The sequence below is a fragment of the Convolutriloba macropyga genome, chromosome 3 (assembly GCF_964194025.1).
Source record: "Convolutriloba macropyga chromosome 3, txConMacr16.3, whole genome shotgun sequence".
NCBI classification, from domain to species: Eukaryota; Metazoa; Xenacoelomorpha; order Acoela; family Convolutidae; genus Convolutriloba; species Convolutriloba macropyga.
Window position 1 is genome coordinate 51,286,042 of NC_134470.1, and position 12,655 is coordinate 51,298,696.

Here is a 12,655-nt window from a genome sequence, read left to right on the forward strand (position 1 = left end):
AGGTAGCGCCCAGCGAGCATTAAGTGCTCCTAGAGCCTTTCAGCTCTCTTTCAGCTCAAACTGCTTTGGAGACATACTTATGAAGGGCGGTTCTTAGAAGACACCCCCCCCCCCCACTGTTGACACCCCCCACGACTGCCCCCATCCCCCCACCGCGCTGTTGCCCCCCCACCCCTCTGCTGCCCAACCCGGTGACCACCCCCCCCCCACCTACCCACCACCACCCGTAGCTAGCTACTGAGGAACAACCGCTCGCTAAAAACACCTCAAATTTATACTAATTTTCACAATTTTTTCAAGCTTTTTGAAAATTTGTCATTTTTTAGTTTTAACTGCCCTAGATGTCAAGGAACACACTCTAGGGTTAGATAATAGGTTACTTTATGGTATCTAGTGTTAATAGAATGGATTCAACCTTTCAACATTGCGAATTTTTTCATTTTTTTGACAAAACTTGAAAATTTTTTCAAGGTTTTTGAAAATTTTTGTCGTTTTTTATTTTTATCCTGCCTCAAGAGCCGAGGAGCCTCATCCAGGATTTGTTAATAGGTTACTGTATAGTTTCTAGATATACTGAAATTTTTTTCAAAATTTTAACTTCATGAATTTTAGCTTTTTTTGACAAAAATAGCATTTTTTAAGTTTTTTTGGACATTTGTCATTATTCAAGGTTTTTCAGCCTCAGGATTCGGAAAACCTTCTTAAGTGTTTGATAATAGGTTGCTGCATAGTTTCTAATGATAATGGAACGGTTTTCAACGTTTTAATATCACGAATTTTAGCAGTTGTTTGATAAAACTTGAGTTTTTTTTAATTTTCAATATTTATTGTCATTATCGAAGTTTTTCCAGCCCCAGGAAGCAGGAAACCTCCTATATGCATTGATGATATATTACTGAAAAATTTTTAATGGCCATAGAATAGTTTTCAAATTTTTAATATCACGAATTTTATCGATTTTTTTTTATAAAACTTGCTATTTTTTTCAAGTTTGAAAGTTTTCGTCATTTTATTGGTTTATCTAGCATCAAGAGCCAAGGAACCTCCCCTAGTGTTTGATAATAAGTCACTGTATAGTTTCTAGATGCAATGGCGTGTTTTTAAAGATTTTAACATCACTAGTTTTAGCATTTTTTGAAAATTTTTTGGCAATCTTCATGTTTTTCTAGATATTAATATACCGAATTCAAGCAATTTTTTAAAAATCGTATGCAATTTTTTCAAGTTTTTTTTTGAATATTTTTTGATTTTTTTTTATTTGTTCTTGCACCAGGGACCTCCTTCGAGGTTTGATAGTGAGCTGCTGCTTAGTTTCCAGAGTTAATGTAATGGTTATAATTATGTTAATGACTCAGATTTAAGCAATTTTTTGATAAAAAATAATATGTTCCAAGCGTATGGATCTTTATGGGCCAGCGAAACTGATTAAGGCTTGAAATAGGGATACTGGATAGTCTCTTGAGACAATGGATTGGTTAAAGACAAAGATTTGTTAAAATTTGCTGTTGTTTTTAAAATTTTTGAATATTTTTGTCCTTTCTGAGTTTAACGATCATTACTGGCCAACGTAGCTTTTTAAGTCTTGCCGATGGGTTATATGACAAAAATACAGAGTCGAAAAATGTCTTTGAACATTTCTTCACTGCGATATGTGGAAACCTTCCTTCTGAATTTTGCACTTTCAGTTTTTTCTATATGATTTAGTTACTAACAAGGCTAGAAAACGAAGTTGTAGTTGTCGAATCTCATCATGGAAAAAATTCCTAGCTCTCTCTCTCCCTGTTGGTTGGCGTTTCTTTCCTTCTTTCTCCTTCACGTTTTATCTCGCTCTCTCTCTCTCTCTCTCTCTCTCTCTCCTTAACTCTTTTGTTTATGCCGCTCTTCAGCGGCTGTTATGTGGCGTGAGGTCATCGTCTATTACCCTAACCTCACTCCCCTTCAATCAAGGTAAAGCAAACCTCACTAAACTGTGGCTAGGTACTGAAGAAACCAACCGCTCGCCGGTCGTTTGAGAGCAATTCGACCGACGTTAGTCGGTTATGTTAAATCTAAATTGAGAATGTAAAATCTAATTGAAATTAAATAGAGGCAACGCAAATTTGATAATAATCAAGTTTTTAGTCGAAAAGTTATTGTTTAGGATTTAATCTAAGAGATTTGATTTCTCTATCTTATCTTTGTTTGGTAAAAAATAATCGTTTGTTCGATATTTTTTTCTACTTGAAAATTTGTTTCAGAGTTGATTTCATGTCTGTCGTTTCGTGTGCCCTAGTGTTCGTTCTAGTGAAATAAAAAAAATGATCTGTCTGGTATCAGTTTTTAATACACGTTTTTCCTTTTTAAGACTCTATCAATACGTAAATAACAAAATTTGTGCTTATTTAGTTAGTCTATCGACTTCAATTGGTATGCAATTAAGCCAAGAACTTGGATGAGTGGGGTCGGAACATAATGTGCTGGAACACAATAGCGAGTCTCCTTGTTGATTTTCACCAAAATTGTTAATTTAAGCTAAACATTTGTTTTTATGCAAAAAATTTTATCTGAGAACTGACCGCTGTGCATTTTTTTTTTCGTTTGAAATCGAAGAAATGCGAAAATTAACATGCTATACGATATCGCGTTTTGTTTACTTTATCCGTACTTTTTCGGAAAATTCTAGAACCTAACTCGTCAGTGCCGTGAGAACGAAATACCTTTCTGCTAAAATTTTCTATTGTGATAAAGAGTTTTCAAATTCAATCACATAACACTCATGTTCGATTGTTTTGAGGGTCAGAATTACAGAACACAAAGTGAGCCAACATGGTGGTTAATTTACTCATTGCATGACGTCGGAACAATAAATGCTAAGTATAATATACCTGCTGATTATTCTAATGTTAGTCCCAATATTAGCCCGGTACAACTTGTGTGCCTGAAAAGAGTTCATTTTGGGAAGAGGAAAACCAAAGTGGAGATTATGACTCTCTGAATGAGTCTGTACAACGTGAACAGAAAAACGATGCAAAACGCGATAACATGCTTCATGAAAACTATTCCGAAAAACAACGGGACAAAACTAGTTCATATCAACGTGGAGATGAACGGTTCTTTTCCAGAAGCAACTCCGATTGAATTTGAATATTTTGTTTTGTTTTCATTAGCCGGTAAAATTGATGTTTTTGGTCCCCTTATATTGGTATATAGTTTTGGTTACAGTTAGTCACACTTCTCATAAGGTACACGATGATCAGTGCTATACGATTCAAAGACTCGCAAGCCTAATCAGTAAAATGTTTAGTATTGTGCAATTAGCTATGTAGCTTTTTACTTCATACAGCCTGCGTTCCTCAGAAAAGCGGCAATAAGATTAAAAAAAACATTGTTAATTTCCTCTGGTACACATAAGAATAGTAAGCAAATGGTAAAAGAGGCAATCTAAAGTTAAGAGTATAACATTATGTAAAATTATAAAATCATTAAATTACTTAACTAAAAATTTGACCTTACATTATTAAAAAATGACCTAAAATGCGAGCATAAAACGTTCTCACAATTTTATATGTACATCATGAAGATTTTAAAAAAATCTAATGCGGAAAATTAAAATCTAAGATTAACTGATGATTGTCTGAGAAATTTTTTAAAATGATGAACGCGAAGTTTTCTGGTTTCATCTGTTTGTGGAGTTAAACCTGGAAAAGAACTGATGATGAAAGGGATGCGAATCAAGTCGAGCATGAAGTGGCCAAGACATCAATGTTTACTAGTGGTTCTTTTTACAGCCCTCAATTTGATGGAAAAGGTTTCCGGATTTACTTAGCTCATAATTAGCCTACTCGAAATCCCGTTGCTCTCATGCAAAATTCCGGCTCATGATGGCTATCTTGTAAATTCTGGCTTGACGAATGTTTTATCTATAGTTAAACTCGAATCAGAAATAAGATTTAGCGGTCTTGCTTGGTCTTTTAATGGCAAAAAGCAAACATTTTTAATTCGTTTTGGATTGTTCGCTTTCTGTCGTGTTCAAACTATAAGAATTTACTAGTCAAGTTTTAAAATTATCTGCAATTGGTATTATTCAACCAATATGTGGCTAACTTCGATGTCCGAATACGTTTTCAAGGTGAATCTTGTATGATTTTATTGTAAAAATACTGATTTTGATGCAACATCTCTTTTCACGCCCTCGACATTTTGTGATTGCTCTGTACGCCCACTACGTTTTCGGTATTTACAGGCATTTTTGAGCCCCTGGCGTTGAAATCTCCAAGGCACGTTTTGGTTGAATTGGTTGGTTAATAATTGCTGGATCTAGTTCGAGTGATTAAGTTGGTCGCTCATTTGTAAGGCTGTCTTTCTGATTGAATGTAATCAAATCTCTGGAGGGACAGATCGAGTAACCTATGTTCACGTTCACCCTCTGAGCATCGGTCGAAAGTTATGTTAGTTTAATAAAGCTTAATTAAATCAAGTATAAGGTTGACAAACAGTCTGTTTCGCGTTCACATTGAATGACGCTAAAGGTCGCTCAGATTGATAGCTAGCTTGCCGAATCCGAAATGTATCACTGCAATGGTTACTTAAAGCTGAATTTTCATGTTCTGGATGCAGTTTCTATGGGCATAGACCTCAACTGAAACCTGCATTTTCTGTTTAAAACATAAATCAACTCATGACATGATCTATTAATTGTTTGTGAATGGCTAAAATGTTCTTAAATTGAGTTTTCTATTTAGCTTCATTAGTTGCTCTCAAAGTTAGTACTGTAAATATCTTAGTGGTGTATTTTGTGGAAACAGTTTATTGACATTTTTATTGACTTTTTAAGCTTTTCGTTGATTGTTTTGCAGTATGCTCTTATTAATAGCCGCACAGCGATAGCTGGAGCTATTATTGGCCTTCTCTTGGTTTTCTACAATTCAAAGAATTTGAATTGTATTGGGGCGCTGTCTTTCTTTAAGATCTGTTTACACATTTTCATGATTTCTGAAGTCAAATTGGATCGGATTTTTCTCCTAAATGGTTTTTCCAATCCATTCACAGCTCATTCTAGGCCTAGTTTTTTGTTTGAATTAAATTTTCATTTCTCCCTAGGGGTTTTTTTGTTCACATGCGGCATTTTGATATTGATTCTGTTTTTTTCTTATTTTTTAAATTTTTTTTAAATGGTTTTCTCAATTCACTTATATTCCATTCTAGGTCTAGTTTTTCTGTTTAGTCAATGAAAATTCTTTGAATTGTACGTCAGGACTTGTCCTGCTATGTTTTTTTATTTCGTCGTCGCGATTTTTGGTACGACCATATGACGTCACAACCATTTCAAATCTGCTTTTTGTTCATTCGTTCATGCAATTTCACGTGAATTGCGCGCGTGACGTCATTTTCTGCTCTTAGTGGAGCGAGATTTTTTGGTTCATTCGCGTGATTAAATTTTTGGTCACACGTGATTTACCTCACTCTCAAAAATGACTTCCTCACTTTGAAATTGACTTTTATTTACTTTAATTCAAAGAGATAAGGTCAAATGGGTGTGTGTCACTCTAAATGAAAGTTATTTGAGAGCAGCTAATAGAGGCAGCAAAAACTTGTACAGATTTTAAATCAAAATATAACATATCAGCCTTCACTGAAAAGAGGTTTTTTTTGGTCTGCCTTTTTTACTGTTTTTTTTAGAGTGCAGATCTACGAAGCTATTGCGGCTATTTTCTGGCAATCTGCCAGCTATGTTTTTCCCAATAGGTGCTCGTTAAGATTTTTATGCTGTTCATTTCAATTGGAGCCTTTTATAGAAAATCAAACCCCGAGCAGCGAAATTGGTTTTCTTTTTAATTGGCTGTGCTAAAGATAGCTAAGTGGAGCGATTATTGGCCTTCTCTAGGTTTTTACAACTCCAATAGGAGTTGCAGTGAAACAGGATGTGCAAGTCAATGCTGCTCGTAAAATCAAATATTTATGCCAATCTGTTGATAAGTCAAAAGATGAATAAAATAGTGGTTTTTGTTCATGAGTTCTCGGGGGAGAGTGAAAAACATTCAGGGAGGTTCATAAATTCATTCCATTCAGTGTCCAAACAGAAATGGAATTTAAAGGGCTGTGGAGAAAATTTTGAAGCGTTGCGCAACAGAAATTTGTCAAGTTTCCTCGGTTTTATGTTACCGCTCTTATTGCTTTGTCTATCATATTATTCGTCATTGATTCAAGATGAATGGCCTGACTTTTCGAACTCGCAACCTAGATTTTAATTGCTCGCAAACGAAGTTTGTAGGAATTATATTACTCCTGTCGTCTTTGCTATTTTTCGCTGGACAGAATTTTCATCCGAACCTGTTAACTTCTCGTCCTCAAGAACGGGATAAACAGATAGCGCCCGGAAGGCTTTAAGTGGCTGTGAGCAGCTCTTGGAGCCTTAAGCCTTTCTACTCTCTCATTTTGCGATTCAATGAAACTGTTTTGAGGAGACAATTTGGAGTGAAGGGCGGTTCTTAATCTTAAAATTTTGGCTACGCCCAGTCACACCCACCCCCCCCCCCCCCCCCTCCCCCCTCATCCACTCCGCTCATCCTCATACCCTCTAATGCTATAATATTGAACCCCAGCTAGCTACTACCGAATCCAACTGATCGCCGGTCGTTTGAGAGCAATTCGCCCGACGGTAGTTGGTTATGTTTAGAGAAATTGTGTCAGATTTTGTTTTCCCCGGTTTTTTTTCGAGTTGAATAGTTTGTTGAAACCCTTAATTTATATGACTGAGTAGTTGCCTGTGACTTCACTCATATTTTGCTTCAAAGCGATTTCGTAGTATTGCAACTATGTTTTCTTTCTGCAAGATTTTTGTTACCACCTTGTAACTTCACACTCCAAAACAGCTGATGTTATTTATTCATGCAGTTTTTAGAATGATTTGTGAGCATGACTGTCACATTTCTCTTATTAGAGCTAGTATTTTGTTTGTGCGAGTGAATTTTAATTTTTGTTGTGGACTAACTTTTGTAGTGGAATAAGTTCTTAATGAAATCATATCAAGCCCCATTTGAATAAGAAGCGCCCTTCGAATAAGTTATAATACCGTCTCTGAATCAGACTGATTCCAAAACCTCAATCTAGAGTTTGAACGGAATTTTTACTGACATTGGTCGGTTAATGAAATAATGGTTACACATGAAAATAATTAAGCAGCTGTCTAATTTCTGTAATTGTTTTTATGCATCTGGAGTCTCAATATAATGTTGTCGAAAACTGAAAACCGTGTCAAATTCTCGTAATACCGGGAAAGGTTAGATAAAATGAATGACTTGTCCCAATGATATGTAATTATAAGTTTTCGTTAACTTGTTGCAGACTTTTGTTCTAAGATGGAAGCCCCCTTGATAACGCTATGACTCCGCGGGTCTGCATTGGGAATGATATAGTTCGTTATCTTTCTTGATTCTTAATGTTAGCTTTATGTTTCAATTCGTTTGGTTGCACATGTTTTGCTTCTCATGTTACACATTTTAAGCAAGAACATTTTTTAAGTTTTACTTTTAAATCCCAATTTTAAACTATCTGTGATTCAAGAAGATCCTTAAACGCTATGGAGTTAATTATTGATAGTCGCCGTCAGCCGCTCAACGGCTAGTATTTAGGCCCTCTCCTTTTTTACGACTCGAACAGGATTATTAGTTTTCTATGGGTCTTTTTTTACAGGAAGTAGTTTTGATGCTGCATTTTGACCTAAAGGCGAAAGTGAAAAAAGTTGTCATGGTGAACAGATTTTGTCTAAGTGAGAGAAGTTTTTTGATCATGCGCTGAGTTCAGTGAATGACCTTTTGACTTTGAAAAGAGTTTTTAAAAGACTGGCGCATATAGCTTACCGTTTTCGGCCGTTTTTTCGTCCATTTGGCTCATTTTTTTTAAACTTACAATTGGGTTTTTTAAATAGTTTTTGACCGATGTTGCATTAATATGTGAATTTGTGAAATTGATACCGCAAAGTGTTGCAGAGCCTAATAATTTTCAAGTGTAAAATGGGCACACGTTTCTCAACTTTATAGTTAATTTTTAATTGTTTTTTTCTTAATCTCTTCATTTTGAATCTGTGAGAGGGCTTTTTCTTGAAAATCAGTGTTGATGGCCACTTTCGATTGGCAGTTCTTGCATTGAATAACTCTTTTGAAAGTGAGGTCTTTTTTGTTTTATAAAATTGTACACATACTAATCCTTTTTTGCATTTTTTTTTCCAATTCTCCTTGTTTCTGTTCGTTTTTAGTTTTAAATTAAAGAAATATTCTTTCTGTGCACAGCCAGTGGTTTAATTTTGTGTTGTGAAAAACGGATTTATGTTTGGACGTTTAATGATTGAAATTCAATGAAAAATTGTTTCTTTAATTGCCATTTTAATATAATTTGATGTATAATTTTAGTATTTTGACCATTTTTTGCAATTCTTTTTATTTTCTCGAATCTCTGTAATCTTTTTCACTTTTTTATTTAGACAGAAGGATAAAAGTAACGTTTTTAAGCCATGATTGCTTAATAAATATATGTACTTATTTTTTGATCGATAATGTGGTGTATTTGAAACAGGATGTAAAAGTCAATGCATCATGTTAAAAATAAGGTGAAACGGCTAAACGAATCGAGGAGCAGAAAGAAGACAGAGATTGGTTTTCTCTTATTCTCACGAGAGTGCGAGAAAAGTTTGAAAAGTGATAAAGTTTTCGCTAAGTGAGTGAAATTTTTTGATCACTTGCGAGTTTTTCAAAGCAGTTTATTAGTATTAATTTCATTTTTTTTTCTAACAGAAGTGTTTCTCACATTTGTCTAAACTAGTTTTAGTGTGTTTAATAGCCGCACAGCGATAGCTGGGGCTATTATTGGCCTTCTCTTGGTTTTTTTATTTCGTCGTCATGATTTTTGTTAACACCATATGACGTCACAACCACTTCAAATCTGCTTTTTGTTCATTCCTTCATGCAATTTCAACTGAATTGCGTGCGTGACGTAAAAAGAATATTCTTTTTGGTCTGTCTTTTCTTATTGTTTTTTGAGACTGCAGATCTGCAAAGCTACTGCGGCTATTTTCGGCAATCTGACAGCTATGTTTAGAACAGTTTTTTGACATTCTGAAACAAATATTACATTTCAAGATTCTGTTTTCAGCTATTTTACCGTTTTGATTATTTTTTCTGCATTTTTTGTTTTCTCCTTGTATTTTTGTCTTCTGAAATTGCGTTGTGTGATGAAAATCAGTTGTCATAGTAGTTTTGGTGGTGTGTTATTTTGATTAATAGTTATTTTTCATTGTTTTGCAGAAAATTGGCTGAATGTGAGCAAATTTTTGCTGACTTTTGGATGTTTTGCATGATTTTCGCCCATTTCTTCTGATCTTACGCTTCTCGCTGTAGCATTTCTCGGTTAATTCTTAATTAAGAGTTTTTCTGTAGTCGTTGCTAGTATGATGTGACACTTCAAGTCTAGACATTGCATTTTGGCACTAATTTCAATTACACAAATTTCTTTTCGTTTCAGATTTTTTTTTATTTTGGCAGTTTCCATTATTCGTTTAATGTTTCTCTCTTGCGTTTGTGATGAGTGATCGATCTAGCGGAAGAAGCTATAAGAGTATTTTGGTGAATAATTTCTGGAAAGAATCTTGAAATGTAAAGAGGGCACTCTTAAATTAATAAATTAAACTATTTTCTTTTTTTTTCAGATTTTTTGTCCTTTCTGATTTACTAGTTTAGTACTTCTCCGTCAAATATTGGGTTGGTGTCTGTTTAGTAGTTCTCCGTCAATTATAGGATGGGTGTGTGATGTACGAGAGATCGTAATTAACACTTTCTCAGATTATTGGTTCAGCCATTGCATTTTGCAGAGATCTTTTGTAGAGAACTTTTCGATTTTGACCGCCATGTCCTTTCACTTTCCCTTTCCATGAGTTTCTCTTGACCAACCCATTTAAGAAGTTGTCCGTCAATTGTTATTATTTTTTAGAAGCTGAATTAAATATAGTTTTAGGATCCAACTAAAACTGCACGCCAAATTAGAACATTTTTTGACACTCGAAAAAAACAGAAAAAAAATTCGGTTAATTTGTCTTATTTTCTCTGTTTCAGTCCCGATATTCATCAAGCGCATCAACAGTGGCTATTTTCCGGCAATCTGTTGGCTATGTTTATATATTGACGCGTAGTCATTAGAATCTGGATGACTCTCATATAAAGAAAATTGCCAAGCTTGAGTGCAAATTTCCTATAAGCAACACTTAATGTATCGTGGAATTTAGGTCCCTCGCTAAAGATGTGTCATTTGGTTTAATGGAAAAGTGGCAATATTACGCCGACTTGTTTCTTTTGATATTTTTTCAAAGATTTTAATGTTTTTAAATTTTAAGCTCCTAAGATTATTGTGCCGATGCATGCAAAAGACATAGAGAACTGAGGCCGGGGTGTTTAGAAAAACGCTCTTCAAAAACAGGAAATTTTCCATAAAAATTTGCTTGATTTCTGCATGGACACTATGGTGCCAAAAAGCCTCCTAAAATATTTGTAGAGAGCGCCAAAAACATGAAATAAAACATTATTTTGTTCTCTAGAGACGGCATATTTTCGCGTACTCTGCCTCAAAATGGCCCATGAATTTTGGATTTAGATCCAAAGTAAATGCCGAGCATTGTATTACCTCCTACTTCTTCTCTTGTAAGAAATTGCTAACAATCTTTAATTTATAAACGGGAACATCCTCTTGCTGGAAAATTTGTAATTGCTCAAAATTTCCAAGTAAACCAGAACGTTTATCTTGCTGTATAGCAACCTAACACATAAACGAGTACTTGTCCGAACTCAAATATGTTGTTTTTTTGTCAATGAGAATGAAATATTGTCCAGAAGTTGTTCTTTCACGTTTTTTTTTTCACCTTTTTGACCCTATCAAACTTACTGAATAAAAAAAAACGCTTAAATAGCACAAGATATGCTGTACAAATATTTTTTGTACCATATTTAGCCAGAATAATCAATAATTATTAAACTAATATGAAACTAAAAATCAAATATGAAATAATCAAAGCAGAATAATCAATGAAACTAAAAATCAAATTTGCAAAAGTGAAATCCGGAACCTATTCTAGGCGATGAAAACACGAAAAAAGAAATACAAAGCGAAGTCGTGCAAGAAAAAACATCGACGAAAGATGCTCATATTCAGCGTACAAAATATAAAGTAAACCGACCGACTAAAGCCAGTATCGCTAAAGAACGGGATATAAATTTGAAGCCAAGAAGTGCCGAGACGAAATGTCGAAAGCTCTCGTATTCACATCCCGCGAGCACTATATACCCCAATCCGAACCAACGACAGGATGACGGAAATAGCAGAAATGGATTAAAACCAGCTCTTAAGCATCCAAAAAACTTGAAGCCACCGAACCGGAAATTTATGGAGCCCAATTTAGAGCGTAGTAGCAGTTTGGGTCGTTACAACCGGTACTTCAGTGATCCTACTTTTGACCCTGCTGAGAGATTCAAGCGGGCACAACAGAGAATAGATAACCTCCAGCGTCAAGTGAATAGTTTAGAACGACCGTTCGCTATGAAGTTTGGGATCAAGGTATGCATTTTTTGTTAGATTTAAATGCAGATTTCTTAACTGTTAAAATAAATTTATGACGAGCATTGAGGGCACTCAATGTGCAAATTAATGTGTGGTTCAGCCGAAACTTCAGCAAAGTCCTCTTATTGTAAGATAATTTGAAAGCACGAAAAGTTTGAAATCAAGAGAATGCATTTTGTTTTGAAAAAAGGGGACGCTCATTGTTTATTCACTCCTATGGCCGGTCCAAAAGTTGAAATATTTTGCCTTTGATTTTATCTAGACAAGGTCCACTTCAAAAATTCCACAAGACGGTGTCCAGACGATTAGTCGCGGAGATGAAAAGAGCGGCAATGAGTTCAAACCGAACAGCATAATTAATCCTGCAGACGTAACCGAAGATGAAGATGTGCCTGTGAAGAGTATCTTCTCTCTAATGTACGATACAGATGGAAAGCCACTCAACCAGGAAGCAAAACAGGCACGGCTAGGTTCCATGCTATTGTGAAAAATCTCATCATATTTCCAGGAGGCAATTATTTCAATCAAGTCGGGGTTACGCTGTGTCATCGTCTAATGTATCAAAAAGTTTTCGCTATTCACTCTTAATGAACGAATGATTTCTCTGATGCGTTTTAGTTAAAGTAGACTAATAGTTAACATGACCAGGTCTATAGGAAAGCCTGTTATGCTAGCAAGAAATGTATCAATAGAGCGAAATAATTGACTAAGGATAGAGTGCTGCTGGTGATTCCAAAATTGTTTGTAATTCTATCACATGAAGCATGAATAAAACTTTTTAGGTGCAAAGAATGATAGAGGACGAATACGAGCAGTACAAACAGGTCAATCCAATTCCAGCCTCATCTTCAAAAAAGCCAACCAAGTCTGCTGACTGATGTTCTGATGGAAAACTTTTATTTGTAGTCGGAACAACGATTGCTTTTATTTTTTAATTTTGTTAGTCTTTTCCAAGAGCTGCGAAGGGATATCAGGATTATTATTTGTGGGTTTTTACGAACAGAAGGGTAGTTTATGACTATCTTGTTTAATAGCCGGAAAGCATTAGCTGTGGCTATTATTGCCCTTCTCTTGGGTT

At 35.1% G+C, this 12,655-nt stretch overlaps 1 protein-coding gene across 1 annotated transcript in view; it reads left to right on the top strand.

Moving 5' to 3' along the window:
• The window catches only part of LOC142336261 (uncharacterized), a 32,106-nt gene extending 19,589 nt beyond the window's left edge, over positions 1-12,517 (top strand). The window contains exons 5-7 of the mRNA XM_075384954.1: positions 11,096-11,574; positions 11,840-12,037; positions 12,360-12,517. Coding sequence (XP_075241069.1) covers positions 11,096-11,574; positions 11,840-12,037; positions 12,360-12,455 — 773 coding nt within the window. The 3' untranslated portion in view covers positions 12,456-12,517. The remainder of the gene's footprint in view (positions 1-11,095; positions 11,575-11,839; positions 12,038-12,359) is intronic.
• The last annotated feature ends 138 nt before the right edge of the window (positions 12,518-12,655 follow it).